Source organism: Ictalurus furcatus, chromosome 3, assembly GCF_023375685.1.
Source record: "Ictalurus furcatus strain D&B chromosome 3, Billie_1.0, whole genome shotgun sequence".
In the NCBI taxonomy this organism is placed as follows: Eukaryota; Metazoa; Chordata; class Actinopteri; order Siluriformes; family Ictaluridae; genus Ictalurus; species Ictalurus furcatus.
Window position 1 is genome coordinate 22439218 of NC_071257.1, and position 21403 is coordinate 22460620.

The 21403-nt window shown below is 36.5% G+C and overlaps 1 protein-coding gene across 14 annotated transcripts; it reads left to right on the plus strand.

Annotated features, from left to right (window-relative positions):
* Positions 1 to 4090: 4090 nt before the first annotated feature.
* On the plus strand, positions 4091 to 21059 carry papolg (poly(A) polymerase gamma). 14 transcript variants are annotated; one of them, XM_053621489.1, is made up of 23 exons: positions 4098 to 4308; positions 6727 to 6843; positions 6963 to 7308; positions 8170 to 8236; positions 8322 to 8403; positions 8519 to 8628; positions 8735 to 8788; positions 8876 to 8987; positions 9099 to 9188; positions 10977 to 11115; positions 13676 to 13748; positions 13849 to 13969; positions 14476 to 14560; positions 14659 to 14712; positions 18362 to 18481; positions 18625 to 18734; positions 18859 to 18983; positions 19146 to 19309; positions 19421 to 19530; positions 19699 to 19907; positions 20158 to 20241; positions 20411 to 20470; positions 20549 to 21057. In XM_053621489.1, the coding sequence occupies exons 3-23, from the start codon at positions 7070 to 7072 to the stop codon at positions 20645 to 20647; spliced, it is 2307 nt and encodes a 768-aa protein (XP_053477464.1). In that variant the 5' UTR covers positions 4098 to 4308; positions 6727 to 6843; positions 6963 to 7069; the 3' UTR covers positions 20648 to 21057. The 14 variants fall into 14 exon arrangements, with proteins under 14 accessions (XP_053477469.1, XP_053477468.1, XP_053477472.1 ...); XM_053621496.1 differs by having other exon boundaries at positions 4100 to 4308; positions 7141 to 7308; positions 20549 to 21056; XM_053621494.1 differs by lacking the exon at positions 6727 to 6843 and having other exon boundaries at positions 4091 to 4308; positions 7141 to 7308; positions 20161 to 20241; positions 20549 to 21059.
* The last annotated feature ends 344 nt before the right edge of the window (positions 21060 to 21403 follow it).

Consider the following 21403-nt stretch of genomic DNA (forward strand, 5'->3'; position numbering starts at 1 on the left):
AAGGTTAAACAAGAAAGACAATTTTTTCACACCCTTCTTTGCTATACACACACACACACACACGCACACACACACACACACACACATATATATATATATATATATATATATATATATATATATATATATATATATATATATTCTTTGTCTTCTGCTTTAGCCTACATGGCACCCACAATGACAGTCCTTCTGAGATATCTTAGTTATGTTTTATTTCACTGAATGCTCAAGGACTAACATTAAGGAGAACATTATGTGCAAGGTCATATTTCTGTGCTTTAAGAATACAAACTTAATACGGACTAATCCATGCCTTAAATTAAAGAATAGATACAGTAAATGGGGACATGATTGTTTATATACATGTCTGAGACAGATCTTATTCATCTTATCAAAGACAATAAATTCAGTTCCTTGGAATGCTGAAAGTATATACGCAAAAAAACTCATATATATTATATATAAATCTACCAAAACAAATATTATATTTCAAACAGTGAGACTAGACTGTTTGAAAGCAAATCTCTTCACATTAAACAATAGCATGATATTTTATTTTATTTTATTTTAAATGGCCATGGTCTTTTGATTAAAACTCAGCAGTTTATAGCTTTTTATTACTGAAAGAATAATGTACTAACTTTGACATGCTTATGTTGTATCATTAGCTTTGAAGCAAAATAGTAGTTTCCCAGTTAATGCAATTTCTGACATATGCAAAAGGACAAGAAGACCTCATGATCTTTCTGTTGCAGCTCTGGAGAATGTATTGTCTGTTTATTTTGTTTAACTTTTTGGGTTAATTTAAATAATTTTAGAAATAAAATAATGATTTGTTTGTTCAATTAAAAATGAGGAATTTCAAAAAATTATAAATTAATACCACATATATAACATATTATACAAGGAAGGAAGGAAGGAAGGAATTAAGACAAATTAGTGGCGAGATGTCTTTAAGATCCATTAGTAAAATTTTACATAGCCTTCTACTTTCTCATGAAGAAAGTAGCTCAAGCTCAAGCTCAATTGATACAAAACAAGAAAATATAATATTGACCATGGTGCCCTGTTACAGACTGGTGTCCCTTCTAGGGTGTGTGCCTCGCACCCAGTGTTCCTGGAATAGACTCTGGATCCACTGTGACGCTGATCAGGATAACACAGTTACATTGGTAACTGTGACATACCACACGTCATACTTGGCACCCAAACAAGACTCTTATTTTTATTGCAGTTTGAAAATTAGAACAGAAAACAAAGCAAGGGGAGACAGTTACATTACATTTACAATAGACAGCAGATAAGAGTAGGTCTATACAACACTGCCATAAAAACATATAAGCCATTAAGTGATTGATTACACTATCAGTCAAAAGTTTTAGAACACCCCCATTTTTCCAGTTTTTATTGACATTTATGCAGTTCAAGTCCAGTGAATAACCTGAAATCGTACAAAGGTAAGCGATAAACTGCCAGAGGTTAAAAAAAGTTTAGGTTACCAAAAACTGAAACATAATCTGCATATTAGAGTTATACAAAAAGGCCTTTTTCAGGGAACAAGTAATGGGTTAACAACTTACAGCTCTTCTGCAGCAATGCAAGTAAATTAAGCCTTAAAAGTTGATGCTAACAATCCCTACAGGTTCTCAACTTTTGTTGATTACTAGAGATGCATCGCTGTTCACGCTAGTTTAAAAACATCTGATGATCAGGGCCAATTATATCCTGTCGATCGAAAGAGGGCGGGAAAACACATCAATTTCATGCTGTGTGTAAAGAAGATGTCTCTTGTGTGGAATGAAGACAAAACTGCCATTTGTAATCTATGTAAGCTCTGCACTGCTAAAAATTTTACAACAGAAGTAAGCAGCAGTGCAGCAGGAGTTTTGGCCTTGAGTCTAATTTATTTTTATTTTTTTTGTGCTGCTCGAGCTGCTCGCACTGAATTAAAGCGCCAGTACACCGTTGAAAGATTTAAATGAGGATGAGTTGACAAAAAATTATATATTGCACAGAAAATATATTTGTAGTGTATTTCATATCCAGTTAATGTTAATATATAAAAAGTTGATATTATATATGACCAGTTTGATGTTCAGTGATGAAGTAGAAATGCTTTTGTTTGAGGTGAGTGAATATGAAGCCTAACAGGAGGATTTTTAGAATTCAGTCAATGTTAATATGAATTAAAAACATTCAATAAGTTAAGAAATCGTACTTTAATCTTCAGAATTTAGTTCATGTGTTAATATTAATTTGAGTAATGTGTTTTCTGTTTATGAGACCGGTTTCTGTGAAACAACTTGTCGAAATGGAGAGAATAAAGTTTTATTTGCAATTCCTTAAGAATTGCGGAATTAATTATTATTAATTTATAAGAAGGCATAAAAGGCAGAACTATCTGTATCGGTATAGGCCGATATCGCTCTGAATAATTGGTTATCCGTATCGGCTGAGAAATTTAGTATCGGTGCATCTCTATTGATTACTTACAAACTTTCTGTCTGTATAAAAGCAGTGTTGGAACAGACTGTGTTACTACACCCTATTAAGCATTATTTGGACAGTATTATACTGCAGGAAGTGGTATTTTGCTCTCATAATGGCAAGAAAAAGGCAATTACAAAGGAAGACCGACAGACCATTATAACCCTTAAAAGTGTAGGTCTTTCCTTTAGAGAAACTGCAAAGTAAGCCAAGGTGTCAGTGAGTACAGTTTCCTATATTTGATTTCCAATATTTGATTTTCATTGTAGAAAGAATTCCACAAGTGTGGTTTGGCTGTTATATCTGCAGAAGGTGGTTACTTTGATGAGTCAAAAAATGTGATTAAATTTTGTTCAACAAAACGTATCCATGATTTCTTTTTTATCTACAATTGTTTATTGGTTCAATGCTTTAATTTCAGAGTGCATTGAGACATATATAAATTCAGTGGCATCATAACTGTCTTTTACAGTTATTCTTAAAAATGAGCAATTTATGAGTAATCAGTCAATCAACTATTTCTGTTTACTGTTTGTCTTCTGGTTTATCCTACATGGTACTTCCCCACAGGGACTGTCCTTCTAAGTTATCTCAGTTATGTCTTGTTTCACTGAATGCTCATGGACTAACATTAAGGAGAACATTATGTGAAAAGCCATATTTCTCTGAGTTAAGAATCTTAATACAGACTAATCCATGGCTTAAATTAAAGAATAGATACAGTAAATAGGGACATGATTGTTTATATACATGGCTGAGACAGATCTTGTTCATCTTATCAAAGATAATAAATTCCGTTCCTTGGAATACTGAAAGTATAAACACACAAAACTCATACAGTCGCAATCAAAATTGCAAATCAGGTTTATTGTCAAAATTTACAGACTTTCACCTGTTTGCAATGAACAAATCAAACCAAAGCAATTGAACGTTCAACACAACAAATTATTCAAGTGTTTTCCCCAAATTCAACTGAAAATGTGACTTATAATGACATCTCCAGTTTCAAAATGATTCAACCCCTTCATGGAAAAAAATATTTAGTACTTATTAGAGCACCATTTTGCTGTTATGACCTGCTGCAAATGAGATGCCTAGCTTTCAAACAGTGAGACTATACTGTTCAAACAAATCTCTCCACATTAAATAATAGCATTATTTTATTTTTATTTATTTATTTTATTGATATTTTATTTTATTTACTTTTTAATAGCCATGGTCTTTTGATTACCACTCAGCAGTTTATAGCTTTTTACTCGTTTATTAGCTTTTTTTACTCATAAAGAACCGATCGGGGGTTTTTTGTTTGTTTGTTTGTTTGCTTTGTTTTTCCAGATAATACATTTTCTGTTGTTTCTAAATTGCGGGTTCATAAGAATGTTGGAAATCATTATATTTTGTAAGGTTAAAATTATGTCGCATTAGGCTAGCGTAAAAGAAGCCTGTCTTTTAGTTCTTGTTTTTGCATAATTACAAGCGCGAAAAATCTGTTTATTTTTAATATATTTTTCTATCCAGTAATTTCCTTTCCTTTTCCCGTTTTAGACGTGTCAAACGGAACACTAATCAACCATAACTGTCAAAATCATCGCCGTGTCTTCGTTCATAAACATCTGAGCGTAGTCCTCGGAGGCGTTTCCGGTGTAGCAGAACATTTGCGCAAAGCCTATCGGGATACCGTTGGCCGGTGGGCGCCATATTGGAGTACAACTATTGTTATAAAAAGAGACGGGGCTGCTGTTAGCTGAGTTTATGTTTTCTTCAAGTGTGATTTAAAATTATAAGGTATTTTCTACGAAGGGTCATGAGAGAAATGTCAGCGTAAGTCACGACCGCACAGTAGCGAGTTTCCTGTTAGGAATAACTGTTTGAGATGGTGAAATAGTCGTTGCTAAGCTAATTAGCCAGTTAGCGTATTTTGTATTCTCTAGCGTGCTTAGCAGGTAGAATATCAACAACCAAAATGTCCTTTATGAAAATAGTGTTCTTCACGGTGTTCACAGATTCTCCAATCACATAAAAATGGGTTTTATTCCGCACAAGATATGGGATGACATTTGCCTTGTTGACTTTGTGTTTGGATTAGCTAATATTTATTTGTTTACCAGGCGAGGCGCTAAATTAGGAAGAACGTTAGATCGAATAAAGGAGCTGGGGTTAGCACCGCTAGAGTAGCTGTGCTGTGTTTGTAGTTAGCTAGCAATATAAACACAACCCGCTTCTTTAGCAGTTGATGGTTAGGGTTTTACGTCTGTTAATTGGTCACTTTGCGCTGTAGTGGCTTGTGCATTTAAAGGAGAACAAGTTTGGCTGAAACGCACTCATGTTAACTTGGTGGCCACAGCAAGCAAGCAAGCGACCATTGACTAGCTGTGGACTTGAGCTAGCATCATTATTACGCAACCTCAAAGACTTTTTGGTACACAGAAGTGTATTTGTGTATTGGATTTGTGATTATGTTAATATAGTGGTGTTATTCCGATAAAAGAAGCATATATTAGTGCACTGGTGTTCTTAGTGTATCCTACTTTGTCCCAGTATGCGTCATAGTCAACGAAGCAGTTAGTAAGAATACGTTGCAATTAATCAGTTCATAGATTGTGTGGTGGTGTTTTTTTTGAGTCAACATTCAACAAGTGCACTCTTAGTTTTAGTTAATAAAAGGTTGTCATATTCATCTTGTATATCATACATCTGACAAATAAGAATCTCGTTATATTTCTTCAGGTTTTTATGGTGCATGGTATAATAACCTAGTATAAAAGTATCGCAGTATTAATGGGCCATTTAAAAACACTTTGTATATGTCTTTTTATACATCTTTGTATCTATAGCAGGAGGAAAAGACCCCCAAATTGTTGTTTTCTTATTTTTGAGAAGGACGTTCTCGTACATTGTTAGTATTTCTCAAATTGTTATAAGATGAAGGAGAGAGAGTGACACAGGAAATACACCACACTGAGTCAAAGAAAAGGAAAAAAGAGGTGGTTGGTTTAGGACTGGACAGCTAAATAGCTATGTTTCCATCCACAACGTTTGCAGGAGCTTGCAGTTTTTTTTTTTGTTGTTGTTTTTTTTTTTTAAATTATCGCAGATTTTCCACAGATTTGGTCCAGGATGCGTCATGTGATGTCATCACAATGCGCATTCAGCCAAAGTCCCCTTCGATTTGCATGTGTGGAATGTGAGTACAGCTAAAAGATCTCATTGACCAACAAACATATCTGTGAAAGAATGTGCAATTGCATTTTTTGCCAGTTTGAGTAGTTTTTTCACCAAAACAAAACTCAAATTGCATCGCCAATTTTTTATATATATATAAAAGTCAATAAAAAAAACGCAGCAAAATCAAGATGCTGCAACAATCACAAAAAACTCAGCGAGTACAGACCGTACAATGGAAATCACATTTACCGAATATATTTAGCGATGTGCATAAATAAAAATCTTGTTTTTGCCTCAACAAAACTTGTGATTCGATGATTGGCTCAGAAAAGTAAAATTAGTGGCCCAATCTCATTACATAGCATCTCAAATGTTGTTTTTGTAATTCTGAAATGCCTGAGCCAAATCAAAATGGTTTGGTATTTATCTCCCAGAACTGTCTCACACAATTACGTTCCCAAATATCAGGCCTCTGCCTGCAACTGCAATAACATGAGGTTTGTGATAGCATTTCGTCTGCACGGTCTGAAGTGCAAGTCATTTATTATGTTGGAGAAAAGAGCCACAGTGTCTTCCCCTATTGTAACAACTTCCATTCGTATTGATACTTTGCGCCAGTTTCCCCAGAAGTGACGATTTTATTCTCTTGAACACACGGGATGGAAATGGTGCTTTATTCACAAATGTTTTGTGATATTCCAATTTTTCACAGAAGTTAAATACACAACTTGGATGGAAACAAAGCTAATGTGATGTTCTTCTGTGCATTTGATCGCCATTGTGTATGATGAACTTGCAAACATGCTAGGAGTGGCAGCAGAGATGACAATACTTATAACAGTAGCGGATTACACAACTGAAGTGTTTTCAGTGCAGTTCATGTCTTCTATTCTGAGAAACGGATGTTGCAGTAGTATGATTTATGGGGAGTTCAGAGAGGGAGGGAGTTGCAAAATCCATCCAAATGTGGCACTGTAACAACCCTAATTTCCATATAAATGAAAATTGATGTATGTATCTCACGCGTATAACTTTTAATGTTTTCCCCTTTTTCTTTTTTCTTTCTCAAAGAAGTTGGCCATTCTTAGTCCAGTCTATTTCTTGTGTAGCTGCTAATGTAAAGTCTGAGGTCAAGATGATGGGTTAACATTGGAGGAGCTGAGACAGAACTGTCACTCTTCCAGAAGTATTGTGGGTATCATCAGCATTTCTGTAATGCCAACTAACTGCAACTGGCAGCATCAAGTAGCTCATTGGATATTCATTTGTTTAACCCAATTTCTCTTATTGTGCCTGGTTAAATGGTGAAGTTTGAGCAACTTTAAAGGAACCCAATCACTTCAAATGGTTTACTGAAACTGGAAGTCATGTTTTGTCTTTGTTAGCTAAATAAAATATCACCTACATATTGTGTATTATGAAAATATCTTCCATTATGTTAAGATTTTTGTCCCTCAGTTGCACTTGGTTTTATTTTCTTCTCAACAGTTCGGGAAATAATATGCTTGGTGGGCAGCAGCCTCAGAAACACTATGGCATCACGTCCTCAATCAGCCTGGCCTTTCCCCGGGATATTGACCACCTGTACACTCAGAAACTCATGGAGGCCATGAAACCTTTTGGAGTGTTTGAGGATGAAGATGAGCTTAATCACAGGTGAGTGTTTTAAGGCTGTAAGAACAAATTAAATATTTGAATACTGTCCAAATAATTAAAATTATTATATTCAATGGCCAAAGAAAATCACTTTCAAATGTATAATTCCAAAAACTTCTTTTAGTCACCCAACATGGGTACATTTTGGCCAAATCACTAATATCACTTGAGCTACAGTACAGAGATGGGTTCAATATAAGTAACTCTCTTTTATGGCAACTTTTTTTTCACATTTCTTAAATGTATTTTCCAGGTGCTTATAAAAATTAATCTGTGTCCTAAAAGTGATATTTTATGCAAGCTTTTAAATAAGATTTTTTTTTTTTAATTCAGATGACATTTTGTTGTACACAGTGCATGTAGGTTTTACAACACCATGATTCCATGATCACCATTGGTCTAAATGTGTGTTGTAGGAGACCTACTTAAAAATAAAAAGAGAGAAAAAGATGGTGGCCCTAATAAGTATAGAACTGTACTCTAGCATGAAAGTCATTTGTCATTTTCAATGGTGTAATTTTTATTTTTAATAACATGGTTTTCCCATTCATTCAACTGAGGACCTGAATTTCTAACTAATATTGTGGGAATATCTTCTTGTTTACATGTTTGAAACCTGTTCCTTTGCTGTTTTGAAACATTCATATTTTCTTGTGAAGTACCTGATGCTCATAATCCTTAGTTTTTCATCGTAGACCCATAGCAGGCTGTTTTTGTAAATGTACAGTACCATTTCCCAGTAATTTTCAACAATTCCAACCAGGTACACAATTAGGTGTTGCACTGACAGTGTACTGAGATGTTTTGGGGGGGGGGGTTTCCCCATTTGTGACAAGTAAACATTTTTTTAAATTACTACAGGCTTGCAGTTCTTGGTAAGCTGAATTCATTTGTTAAAGAGTGGATTGCAGAGATCAGTGAATCAAAGGTAAACCTACCTACCTGCCTTCCCTCTTTTGTTTGTCTTTGGATGAATTAGTATCTCTCTCCTAAATGAACGTTTCCTATTTCAGAATCTGCCCCCTTCGGCTGTAGCAAATGTTGGCGGCAAAATCTTTACCTTTGGGTCCTATAGACTGGGAGTGCACACAAAAGGTACACTTGACTGTTGATTAGTGACTTGAAAAGTGTCTTGGAGTCAGACTTTCACACGTGTAGCTTTTGACTGGAATGAATCTACGCCTTAAATCTGTACAAATGTGTTATGCAGGTGCTGATATAGATGCCTTGTGTGTGGCACCTCGACATGTTGAAAGGAGTGATTTCTTCGCATCTTTTTTTGAAAAACTCAAACAGCATGATGAGATCAAGGACCTACGGGTGAATCCTCCTCTTTACACTGTCTCCATCTGTTTGAATGAACATTTATTTCCTAACACTTACAAGTTGATGTGTGGTTTTATTTATCTGACTATTTCCATTTCAGGCTGTCGAAGATGCATTTGTCCCAGTGATCAAATTCAAGTTTGATGGGATCGAGGTAAAGTGGATACACAGTGAGGATATTTTCAAATGTGTAAAATGTGAACGGTATTCTTGATTTTAACCTCAACCTCTTCCTCTACAGATTGATCTTCTTTTTGCAAGGCTTGCCCTGCAGTCTATCCCAGATAACCTGGACCTTAGAGGAGATTCTCTGCTCAGAAACCTGGATATTAGATGTATTCGCAGTTTAAACGGTAATTCCTTCTATCCTTTCGGCATGTGCTTAACCTTGTCTATTTTCACCGCTCTATTTTTAGTCGTTCTTTTGCTTAATATGTCCTTTCTCCGAATGCCATGTGGTACAGGTTGTCGTGTTACTGATGAAATCCTGTACTTGGTGCCCAACAAAGAGAACTTCAGACTTACTCTACGAGCCATCAAACTGTGGGCTAAGCGTAAGTCTTAACTGGAACATTTCTTCTTTTGCTAATTCTGTTTGCTGGTTTTCTTCAGACTTACTGTAAATGTGACCTCAGATTGACATGGCTTTGAAAAGTAATACTTTGAGTGCAGTACATTAGCTTTGTCACATTTATCCCATTAAATTACATTGACAAGCACTTGAAGGTGTGATGTTCATCATGGAAATCAGCATTCTGTTAATGATGCATCTTAATGCAATTGCACTGTTTGATCACTAGAGGTCCCAATCTGCCTAATCCATAAAGAGAAAATATATACTCACCATCCCCTCTATTAGGCACCTGCACATTCATTAAGTTATCTAATCAGCCAATCATGTGGCAGCAGCCCAATGGAGATACAGGCCAAGAGCTTCAGCTAATGTTCATATTGAACATCAGAATGAAGAAAATGTTTGATCTCTGTGACTTTAATCATGGCATGGTTGTTGGTGCCGGATGGGCTGGTTTGAGTACTTCAGAAACTGCTGATCTCCTGGGATTCTCACACAACAATCTCTAGAGTTTACACAGAATACAAATAAACATGACAAATAAACATCCTGTGAGCAGAGGGTCTGTAGGCTGTGAAATGCACGAGTGTACAGGTTTTCCTAATAAAGTGGCCGGTGAGTATAGAAAGCATGCTGGTCAAATGTGTGGTTGTTTTTTTTTTTTTTTGTTGTTTCTTTGTTTTTCTGGAGAACTTGTACCTTTTGCAGAGCTTTCCGGCACTTATGACTACACAACCAGGTTACAACCGTTAAAAAGAGCTCTTCAGTAGCGTTCAAACAACACCAGCCCCATGTCTCTGCAATCTACAGTGCCTGAGAAAGAAGCAGCAGATGTTAATCATTTTGGCTAACTTGGGAGCTTGATTTCTGATTCTGATGATTCAGATGCTGCCTCAGAGCTCATTGTTTGTCAATCATGTTCCCTGGGTCAGAGGCTTTGTTTATTCACTCAAATTTTGGGGAGAATTTATTTCTTAAGATATGGTGAGCCTGTAATACAGTTTGTTTAAAATTATTAAACCTCTGTTCATAGCTTTTTTATTATTATTTAGTTTTATACAGACAAAAAGGCACATTTTGTATTGTTTGACTCAAATGAAAAGTCTTTCATTCAAATTTTCTTCATTAAAGTTTTATTGAAAAATTCTGAGAATTGACTTGACTTGAATCTTGAAGCCAGTATAGCAACTCGCAAATCATATCTTAACTGGTTTGTAATTGTTAGAGCCCTTACCAGCACTGCATTTTACCCAAAATATAGCCAACATTTTGCAAAGTACATTCCACATCTACACTTGTTATTTCTGTGTGTTGGATTAACAGAACAAAATATCCCTATATGTAAAGTGTATATTGAAATTAGTCTTTGATATGCATGCCATGTCACCTGTACTCTACTTTGCCAGACATTTTACCAAAAAAAACGGATGAATTAAAGAATTAATTAAACCTTTTCTGAAGTTATGCTGTTAGATACACTAGGGGGTGCCAGAACACTGCTTGTGTAAAATCTTTTCAGGGACCTGAACCTGTATTGAAATTCTCAGAATTGCTTTCTATTGCTTGCAGTTTTGGGAGTAATATTATGTACTTGTATTAGATTATCTAAAAAAATAAAAGAAACAATTGGCCAGTTTTTAACATCTGTGCACTGAAACATGACAACTTAAACGATCCACACACACAAAGTTCAAGTAACGTGTACAATCTAGTTTTCGTTCGTTCATTCTTTTTTTTTTTTTTTAAACCCCCCCCCCATCCTTTCTAGGTCGTGGAATCTACTCGAACATGCTTGGCTTCCTGGGTGGTGTGTCCTGGGCCATGCTGGTGGCCAGAACCTGTCAGCTTTACCCAAACGCTGTGGCTGCTACACTTGTGCACAAATTCTTCCTTGTCTTCTCCAAATGGTATGGCGCTTATAAATCAGATCCCAGGAGTCATAAGTTTATTACTGTTACTCATTACTCATATAGATCATGTGCATTGAGTTTATTAGGCACACTCCATCTAGTAGTGGAAGTATGGAAAAAGTATCACTTCATGCTACTAGAAGGCATTCAGCATGCACAAAATTTTTCGCAATATTCAGGTTTTCAAACGTGGTGGGTTTTTTTTTTTTCTTTTTTTTTTTTTTTTTTTTTTTTCTTTTTTTTGTGTTTTGGTGTTTTTTTTTGGGCGGGGTGTGTTAGTCAATGTCCAGTCAACTATAAATAAGGAGTAAGTAATTTTTACTTAAAATAGTAGAGACAGTGTTGTAGAAGTTCTGGTTATGCACACACAATTGTATAATGTAATTGTGCTTTATACCCTGTGTAGTACACTACATTGATATTCACAGATGTACTCCATTTAAAGCTACGATTTATTTTAAAAGCTGCTGCTTGAGGTGCCTTACACACAACTTTGGATTGACCTGGTTCTCTCTTAAAATTTTTAGTGATGTGCCTTTTGCTTTTCAATACTAATTTCTCACTTTCACTTTTGTTGCTTGCAGTTTTACACCGGTCACAGCATAACCTAATTTACAGCATTCAGTAGGACAGTGATGCGTGCTTTACCTTTTTTTCCAAATTTTTTTTTTTTTTTTTTTTTAAATATAGATTCTACTAGGGGTGTAACAATAGAATCATGACACGATGCAAAAAATTGATCATGGGGAATGTGCAGTTCACATTGTGTGTATTTGCATTCTATTAATTATGAATCTAATGCAGTTGCACTGCAACTGTTGGAACACCAAAGGTCTCATTGTGTCTAACACATAAATCACAATAACCGACACACATTATATAGGTTATTTGGTTACACAACCACCTTACAACGGTTTAAAGAGTTCTTCTGTTTTCAAATGGTACCAGCCCCACTGTGATCTACAGTGCCTGAGAAAGGAGGTCACAGAAGTCAAGCTTTAAAAAAAAAAAAAAAAAAAAAAAAAAAACTTAATACCTGACTAATTCCAGTTGAAATGACTCCTCAGACACTGCTTTGGAGCTCATTATGTTTCAAACAATCATTTTCCCTGGGTCAAATTTTTTGGGAGAATTTATACATTTTATTTATTTTAAATATTTGGTGAACCTGTAGTGTATGTGTACAATATTAAACCTCTGTTCATCGCAATTTTTTGATGTATTTATTTTTATACAGACAAAATGCACATTGTTTTGCATTGTTTATTATAAAGAAATATAAAAAAGGAGTCTTTTCAGTCATAATTTTTTCCATCAAAATTTTGTTCTAGGAATTGAATTTTGAATCGTGACGATACTGGTATCATGAATCAAATTTTTACACTCCTAGATTTTACATAATTTATTGTAACTGAAAACAATTTTTAGGATGGGTTGAGAACAGAAGTGCCATCATTTCTTCTGTTGTAGCAGATTGTGTCTTCTTTGGCCTAATGAACAGCATGAATTTGTCTGGTCACAGATTCCACAAGAAGTTGGATGGTATGCTTGAATGCACTATGTGGAATTGCTGTGAATTATACTACTGTTCAGTCTTGCTTTAAGCAGCCCTTTCCATCTAATAAAGATGCTTAATAGGGTTGAGTGTAGAGTGGTGGTCACAAAAGAGCATCGAAAACTCTGTTTGGAGCTGTTATTGATGTAACTCACAAGCTCTTTTTGTCTGCTAAGCCACATTGAAAGTTACTAAAGCCAGTTTTTGACGTTTCAGCTTGACTTGGCTTGCTTTACTTTTCTGAGCTTGCTTTTCCACTGCAGTTTAGTGCTGCCTCGACTTGGGTGTCATCTTCTACTCGCCTCCATGCAGGAATAATGTTGTATTATTGACGCCCTGTACAAATACACGGTCAGGCCTTATTTCAAATGCCTTTCCTGTTCACTGAACATGGACCCTATTGAGGATGTCGAATAACGGCGTTTTAGACCCTACATAGTGCTCGATACGATTAAGCTCGGTTCAGTCGCAACAGGAGTGACTTCGATAAATACCTGTTTGGAGATCCGTAACAAGCGAGGTGTAAAAATCTAAGACAGAAACCTTTGTCATTTTATCTGTAATGAGATAAATGATAGCGTTTTCTATTATTAGAATATTACCATTTGCAAAGTCTGTATTAAATGACTCATTTATTCAGGCACAATGCAGAACCACTTGTTAAGGAGAATCCTTACTCCCTCAGCGCGTGGCTCACGATTGGTATTGGCTCTGCTTGATTGAAACCTCAACCGAGGTAGTACTAAAAAAAAAAAAGAACCAGCTACTGTCAACAGTGGAAACCCCCGAAAAGCGAGTCGAGCCGTACCGGGCAGTGGAAAAGCTCCATAAGGTCACTCATTTTATCATTTAGCTAGAAATGTCGGTCTGCATGACAAGGTATAATTTGTGGGAAGGTAGGTAGTGCACTTGAATAAACTTTCAACTATGTCTGTCTTTTATTTACAGCTAGATAAATTTCTTTATGTATATTTTTACACAGTAATATTTTTTGCTTATCAGGGAGTGGCCAAATCCTGTCCTTTTAAAGCAACCTGAAGACAGTAACTTGAATCTGCCAGTCTGGGACCCACGGGTAAGTGTGTTGTAATGAACAAGAACACCCAGAGGCTAATAATGGAAACTTGAACACGCTTCATATTCAGTACTCATATTATTACCTGTTCTGCCTTTAGGTAAACCCATCAGACAGGTACCATTTGATGCCAATTATCACACCTGCATATCCCCAGCAGAATTCTACCTACAATGTGTCCACCTCCACCCGCACAATCATGAGCGAAGAGTTCAAATATGGTTTGTTTTAATTGAATGACGGTCTACTGCAGTGCTACTTGTTGCCAGGGGCCCCTTTAACTCTAAAATAAATTCCATAGATTTTTTTTTTCATGAACATTATTTAAATATTTAAAGTTATATTTTGCCTTTTTTTTTTTTTTTATATAAACAGAGCCATACAGCTTTTTTTTTTTTTTTTTTTTTTTTTTTTTTTTTATTCCTGACCTTTCCACCAGCAGAACAAAATTGTTTGAACATGACATTATTTGTACTTTGTTTTTGGGTTATTGAGGGTTAGCATAAAAATTCAAGGGACCAATCAAACAGGCTAACTACTATAACAACTCAAATGACTAGCTTTCATTATAGTGAGTTAACCTAAATGGTGAGCTAAATAAGATTAAAAAAAAATTCTGCTATGACTAGACTCCATGGCTATGCAGCACAGACACCACTCTGAGCACCCTTGTACTGGAAACACTAATCCTATTTACAATACGTGTACATTTGTGTTCTTCTCTCAGGCCTTACAGTTACAGATGAAATCCTTCAGGGTAAGGCTGACTGGTCCAAGTTGTTCGAGCCACCAAACTTTTTTCAAAAGTACAAGTATGTATAATAATGTATGGCTAATAGCATAGTTTTATATATCAATACTGATTAGTTGTGTAAATACTGAGGCCTCTTGACTCTTTTGTTTGTTACAGACATTATATTGTGCTTACTGCCAGTGCATCCACTGAGGAGAACCACCTAGAATGGTAAAAAAAAAAAAAAAAAGTGTGTATATGTATAATCACAGTGCCCTTCACTAATATTGGCAAACTTGGTAAATATGAGCAAAGAAGGCTGTAAAAAAATCCTCTATATAGTTTAATCGTCTCTATAGATCTTTTGATTGTTTGTCAAAAATTATTCTGCTCTCATGGATATCAAACAATTGCAAGCACAACACAGGTTTATTAAAAAGAATCTTTGTTAAATGTGTGTGCAACAATTATTGGCACCCCTATCAATTCAAATGAGAAATATATTTGAAATATATTCCAATATAAATTTTTAGTACACCTCTGTGACTAGGAACAGGAAATGACTTCTATTTCACAGAGCCACGAGTTCATGTTTCACAGGGGTGTAAATGATGTAACGCACAGGCCAAATTCCCTTAGTCGTTCATAACAATCGGTAAGACCAAGGAATATACCTGTGATGTGCGACAAAAGGTTGTTGAGCTTCACAAAAGGGAAAGTGGGCTATAAGAAAATAGCACAAGCATTGAAAATGGCCATTTCCACCATCAGGGCAATAATTAAGAAGTTCCAGTCAACTGGAAATGTTATGAATCAACTTGGAATTGGACGTGTGTCTATATTCTCTCAACGCACAGTGAAGAGGATGGTTCGAGTGGCCAAAAAATCTCCAAGGATCACAGCTGAAGAATTGCTGAAGTTATTTGTGCCTTGGGGTCAGAAAGTCTCCAAAACTACAATTCTACATCAACACAAGTTGCTTGGAGGGGTTTCAAGAAAAAAAGTCTCTACTCTCATCCAGAAACAAACTCGAGCGTCTTCCGTTTGCCAGACACTACTGGAACTTCAAACGGGATCGGGTGCTATGATCAGATGAAACCAAAATAGAGCTTTTTTGGCAATAAACACCAGAGGTGGTTTTGACACACACAGAGGTAGCCATATGGAAAAGTACCTCATGCCCACGGTTAAATATGGTGGTGGCTATAATGTTTTGGGGCTGCTTTCCTGCTAGAGGACTGGGACATTTTGTTACGACACATGGTATCATGGACTCTATCAAATATCAACAGATATTAAATGAAAACCTGACTGGCAGAAAGCTTAAAATGTGCCGTGGTTGGATCTTCCAGCAGGACGATGATCCAAAACATACATCAAAATCAACACAAAAATGGTTTACTGACCACAAAATCAAGGTCTTGCCATGGCCATCCTAGTCCCCTGACACGAAACCCATTGAAAATCTGTTGGATGAATAGAAGGAGAGTCCACCAGCATGGACCTTGAAATTTGAAGGGTCTGGAGAGATTCTGTATGGAGGAATGGTCTCAGATCCCTTACCATGTATTCTCCAACCTCATCAGGCATTATAGGAGAGGACCCAGAGCTGTTATCTTGGCAAAGGGAGGTAGCACAAAGTATTGACTAAAAGGGTGAAAATAATTGTTTCACACCTATACTAAACAAAGATGTATTTTTTGGATACACATGTTATGTTTGCAATTGTTTGATCTCCATGAGAGTAGGGGATTTTTGTGACCTCTTTGAACAAAAGGTTAAATAATTAAGACAAATTTTCGTTGCCTTCTTTACTCATTTATCAAGATTGGTGTGTGTGTGTGTGTATACAGTGGGGTAAAGAAGTATTGAACGCGTCAACATTTCTTTTCTGTAAATGTCCTGAGGCTATTCGCATGAAATTTTCACTAGAAATCAGTAGTAACCCAAGAAATCTGCAAATATAAAGAATTCCCAACATTAAAATCCATAAATAAACTTGTGTAATAAAGTAGAATGGCACAGGAAAAAAAGTATTGAACATGCTGAGAAAAAGCAGTTCTCCAAGGCAAGGAACCAGCTGAACTCTGTAAATCATGATATCTCCTATCTGTGCAAATGAATATCAGCTGGGTTAGTAACTTGATGGTCTATAAAAAGGCTTTTCGTTACCAAGGTGTCACACAAGAAACATCTCATGATGGGTAAAAGTAAAGAACTCTCCCAAGACCTTCGCAACCATATTGTTGCAAAACATATTGATGGAATCGGATACAGACATATTTCAAAACTTCTGACTCCTCCAGTAAGCACCACTGGGGCCATTATCTGCAAGTGGAAGCAACATCACTCAGTCATCAACCAGCCACACACAGGAGCTCCTCGCAAGATTTCTGACCAGGGAGTCAGAAGAACAGTCAGAAGAGTAGCCCAAGAGCTAAGGACCACTCAAAGAGCTCCAGAAACACTTGGAGGCAGCAGGTGCCATCATCACAGAGAAAACAATAGGCAATGCTCTCCACTGCTCCCGCTCACCCTGCCAGACTCCAAAGAAAAGAATGTCGTAGCTCGTTTAAAATTTGCTACAACTCCTTTAGACAAGACTGTGAAATACTGGGAGTGTGTAGTCTGGTCAGATGAGAACAGAATTTAACTTTTTGGCTGTCATACTACACACCCATGTTTGATGAAGAAATGGCACTGCACATCACCCTAAAAACACTATACCAACAGTGAAGTTTGAAGGGGGAAGCATCATGGTGTGGGGCTGTTTTTCTTCACATGGTACTGGCATCCTTCATATAATTGAAGGAACGTTGACTGGAGCCCTTTACCGGGAGATTTTTGAAGAATCTGCTGCCATCCACCAGGATGATTAAGCATACGGCAAAGTAAACTCAATTGGTTTCAGAGGGAAAAAACATCAAGGTGTTTGAATGGCCCAGTCAATCACTGATGACCAGTGATTTAATCCAACCAAACAAGATTTGAAGAGAATATGTTTAGAAGATTGGACTAAAATCACACCTGAATACTGCGGCCGATTAATTTCTTTATACAGGAGGCACCTTGAAGCGATCATCACAAATAAAGGCTTCTCCACTAAGTATTAAATAAATTTCATTTAGCATGTTCAATACATTTTTCCTGTGTCGTTCCACTTTATTACACAACTTTTATTTATGGACTTTAATGTTTGGTTTTCTTTGTGTGGATTTCTTGAATTAATTCCAAAGTCTGGTGAAAATTTCATGTGAATAGCCTCAGTGAATATATGTATTTATTTAAGAAAAATGTTGATGGTTCAATATTTATTTCCCTGTGTGCGTAATATAAAATAATTTCACTTCAATTTATGATTTATTTCATAATCATGTATTTTTAGATTGTAACTAGTACTAGTGCTATAATCAGATTGTGGTAAAACTTTTACTATTTGTACTGGGTGGATTAGATGCCCAGTCTCTGTGACTTTTCTGCTTTAAGCAGGAAAATGTGACATTTGAGGATATAGTGGTTTTGGAAACCTCTTTGGTAGAAGTATTATTTCAAGTAACTTAACAAGAAGCATTTTGTAATGCCATATTAATGGATTAGATTGGTTGCATGTGGCAAGTCACAATACACAATAAAGGAGTATTCACTACTTCATTTATGATCTAGTGTTTTCTTATGCTGTAATTGTCTGTGGACTTTATTGTAGTCCCCTTAGTACTTCAAGGAGTCTTATGAAAATAGTGAAAAATAATGAGTTATGAAGAAAAAATTTGAATCAAGTCTTTGTGGTTGGATATTTTTAAATGTTTACGCATCCACAATCAGAAGAGACTATAACACTGTGTGGATAGCCTTATTCATGTGGTCCTCCATCTTTCCTTAGGGTTGGGCTGGTTGAGTCGAAGATTAGAGTGCTGGTTGGTAACTTGGAGCGAAATGAATACATCACTCTTGCTCACGTGAACCCACAGTCTTTTCCCTGGTCGAAGGAGAGCCGTAATGAGTGAGTATCTTTCACATAATGTTCACGCATCACATTCAAATGCATGTGAGGTCCTCTTGTGTAGAAATAGTTCAATGTATTGAATACATTAGCCATGTTGTAGGCATAGTTGTGAGGTTTTTACTGTCAACTTGTTTTTACAGCAATGACTTTGTTTCAATGTGGTTCATTGGAATCATTTTCAAAAAGTTGGAGAATGCTGACTGTGTGAACATTGATCTGACATATGACATCCAGTCCTTTACAGACACTGGTAATTCTTTTTGTCTCTTATTTTTTTAATGTCTATCTTGTGTAAATTACATCATTTGGATAAAGTTGTTATCATGTTAAAGGAGTAAAGATTTTGGTTTGGCTGACAGCTGCTTTCTATGCAGTCTACAGGCAAGCCAGTAACATTAACATGCTGAAGGAAGGGATGACCATCGAAGCCACACACGTGAGGAAGAAGCAGCTACATCAGTACCTGCCTGCTGAACTTGTGCACAGAGGCAAGAAGAAGGTAGAGGCATTCTCTGAAAATGAGTTTGACAATTATTACAAATCATAATTTATTTATCTAATATTGATGACTGGTTAGTTTTGCACAGCTTAAACTAAGTGATGGGATTATTATTATTATTATTATTATTATTATTATTATTATTTTTAACAACTCCTTCAGAGCTCGGGAGACCTGAATCGCAGTTCAAATGGTGGTGGGTCTAAACGCTGTTCGCTGGATGGCAGTCAGCTGGACAGTTCCAGAGACACCGATACAGGCACACCGTTCAGCTCTCCTACCGCAATCATAAAAAGCTGCAAGTCAGTCTCCACACCTGATGACAGGTAATTCCAGTCAGGAGTCATTTTTGTAATTTAGCATTGTAACTCTGAATATTACTGTCTTTTTAGTTTTCCTGTCTTGACCTCTGTTCTTTTCTGTTGTGTTTTTTGTAGCATTACCCCACCAACGCTTTCAGTTCCCATGTTTGTGGATAGCTCCCCATCCTCCGAGTCATCTCCTTCACAGAAAGGGCCAGGAATGTCTATTCCAGTAATTGGAGCGCGTGAGTTTCTTGGGCCCTCCCCCCTGCTATTAATTATGTAATGGTAATGGATACATGTACTCCTTATTTAGTTTTGATTAGCCCATATGTGAATTCTTTGTATAGTCATTTCCTGAAGTGTGGTCATATATATTTGGCCTTACCACTTTCTCACACGTTCCCTCTCAGAGACATCAGTCACACAGGTGGCCAAGCCCACAGTGCCTGTCACAGGGAGCAACATTCCCACAGTGGTGGGCCGAAATGTGTTGCCACGTATGAGCCCACCCAACACCAGCTCATCTGACCTGACCAACGGCCTCAATGGAGCTGCACCTAAGAGGCCCCACTCCCCTTCACTGGAGGAGCCACACAAGAAACTGAAGGACACAGAGCAGGTAAATAGCCCACTTCCACCCAAACTGTTGTATATTCACTGTAATATGCAAGTGCACAGTGCATTAGTAAGATTTCTTACATGATGTTTGGTTTAGCATTCCCTTCTGTTTGCATTAAGTGATCTGGTGCATTCACTTAATAGTTTCTATGTTTATTTATTGAATTTTGCCTCTCTCCTCAGTTATTCTTCTGAACCTTTCGACTGTCAAATATTTGTGCTTGACTGATGTGTATTCTGTTATTGTACAGCAGGTATTCGCTGATGAAGATGCGTTTAAAGAACCATACCCACCTTCCTCTAATGGCCAGGAAACAGGAGATGGCCCAACAGGGGTAAGTTTAGCCTACATGTTAATTTCGTGTATACAGGTTTCTTATGTGTTACAGGTATCTTATGTTTCTATAAACCTTTACTGCACATGTGTATATACTAAAAAAATAAATAAATAAAAATGTATGTATATTTGTTAAATCTCTCTTCATTAAAATCTTTTCTGAACAGGAGGGTCATGCAATTACAAAGCCTATGCCCATTCCCACGATCGATACATCAAGAACACAGGTATTTGTCATGTCAAGATCATTGTCATTCAAAATACAGAATAAAGTAGGTTGTATGACATGTATGTGTGCTTTTCAGAGACTGCCCAGTAAAGAACTGCCAGATGCTTCCTCTCCAATACCTACAAGCAACCTGCGTGTCATTAAGAACTCAATCAGACTCACTCTTAACCGATAGCAGTGAACACTCCATAGGCAATGATAAATCTGGCAGCCATTCCAGGATTTTCTTTTTCATCTTAATTTACCATCATTCAGACTGTCTGCCTGGAGGCTACTTGAGCGAGCCAGAAAACTGTGGACAGCGTCAATGCTTTTAATTTCAGGCTGCCACAGGTGCTCATCTGATCTTCCTTGAGACATTGTAAAACATCATCAGTATAAAGTGTAGACTATGGATTTTTATATATATATATATATATATATATACATATATATATACTGCCTCAATGTGTCAAATACTTGCTAAGTGGACATCTATCTGAGCGTGTTTTGACATGTAACTTGTACAGTAGATGTAGTTTGTATATAATGTCTTTAAAGTCATTGTTAATCTTTCTATACCATTCTATTGTAGTTTTTACTAACCAAAAAAGTTTAAAAAAAAAAAAAAAAAAAAAAAGTTTTGTGTAAAGTTTTTTTTTTTTGTTTTTTTTTTTTGTTTTTTTTTTTACTTCCCAGTCTTTTGATATGACGTCATGGCTCTAATAGTGTTTAGACCAGGACATTTTTGGAGGCTGAGAGGAAGCTGAGTGGGCCTGCCTTGTCCTAAACATGACCTATTTACTGATATCAACCCACTGACTTAGCACATGTATTTACCACTCCTGTAACAGTGTGAAGGCTGACGTTGGATATTGTTTGTAAGGCCAAGGTGGACAGAGCAGGTCATGTAAAGCTTGTGTTTTGCTAAAATTGGTTATATTATTGCAGT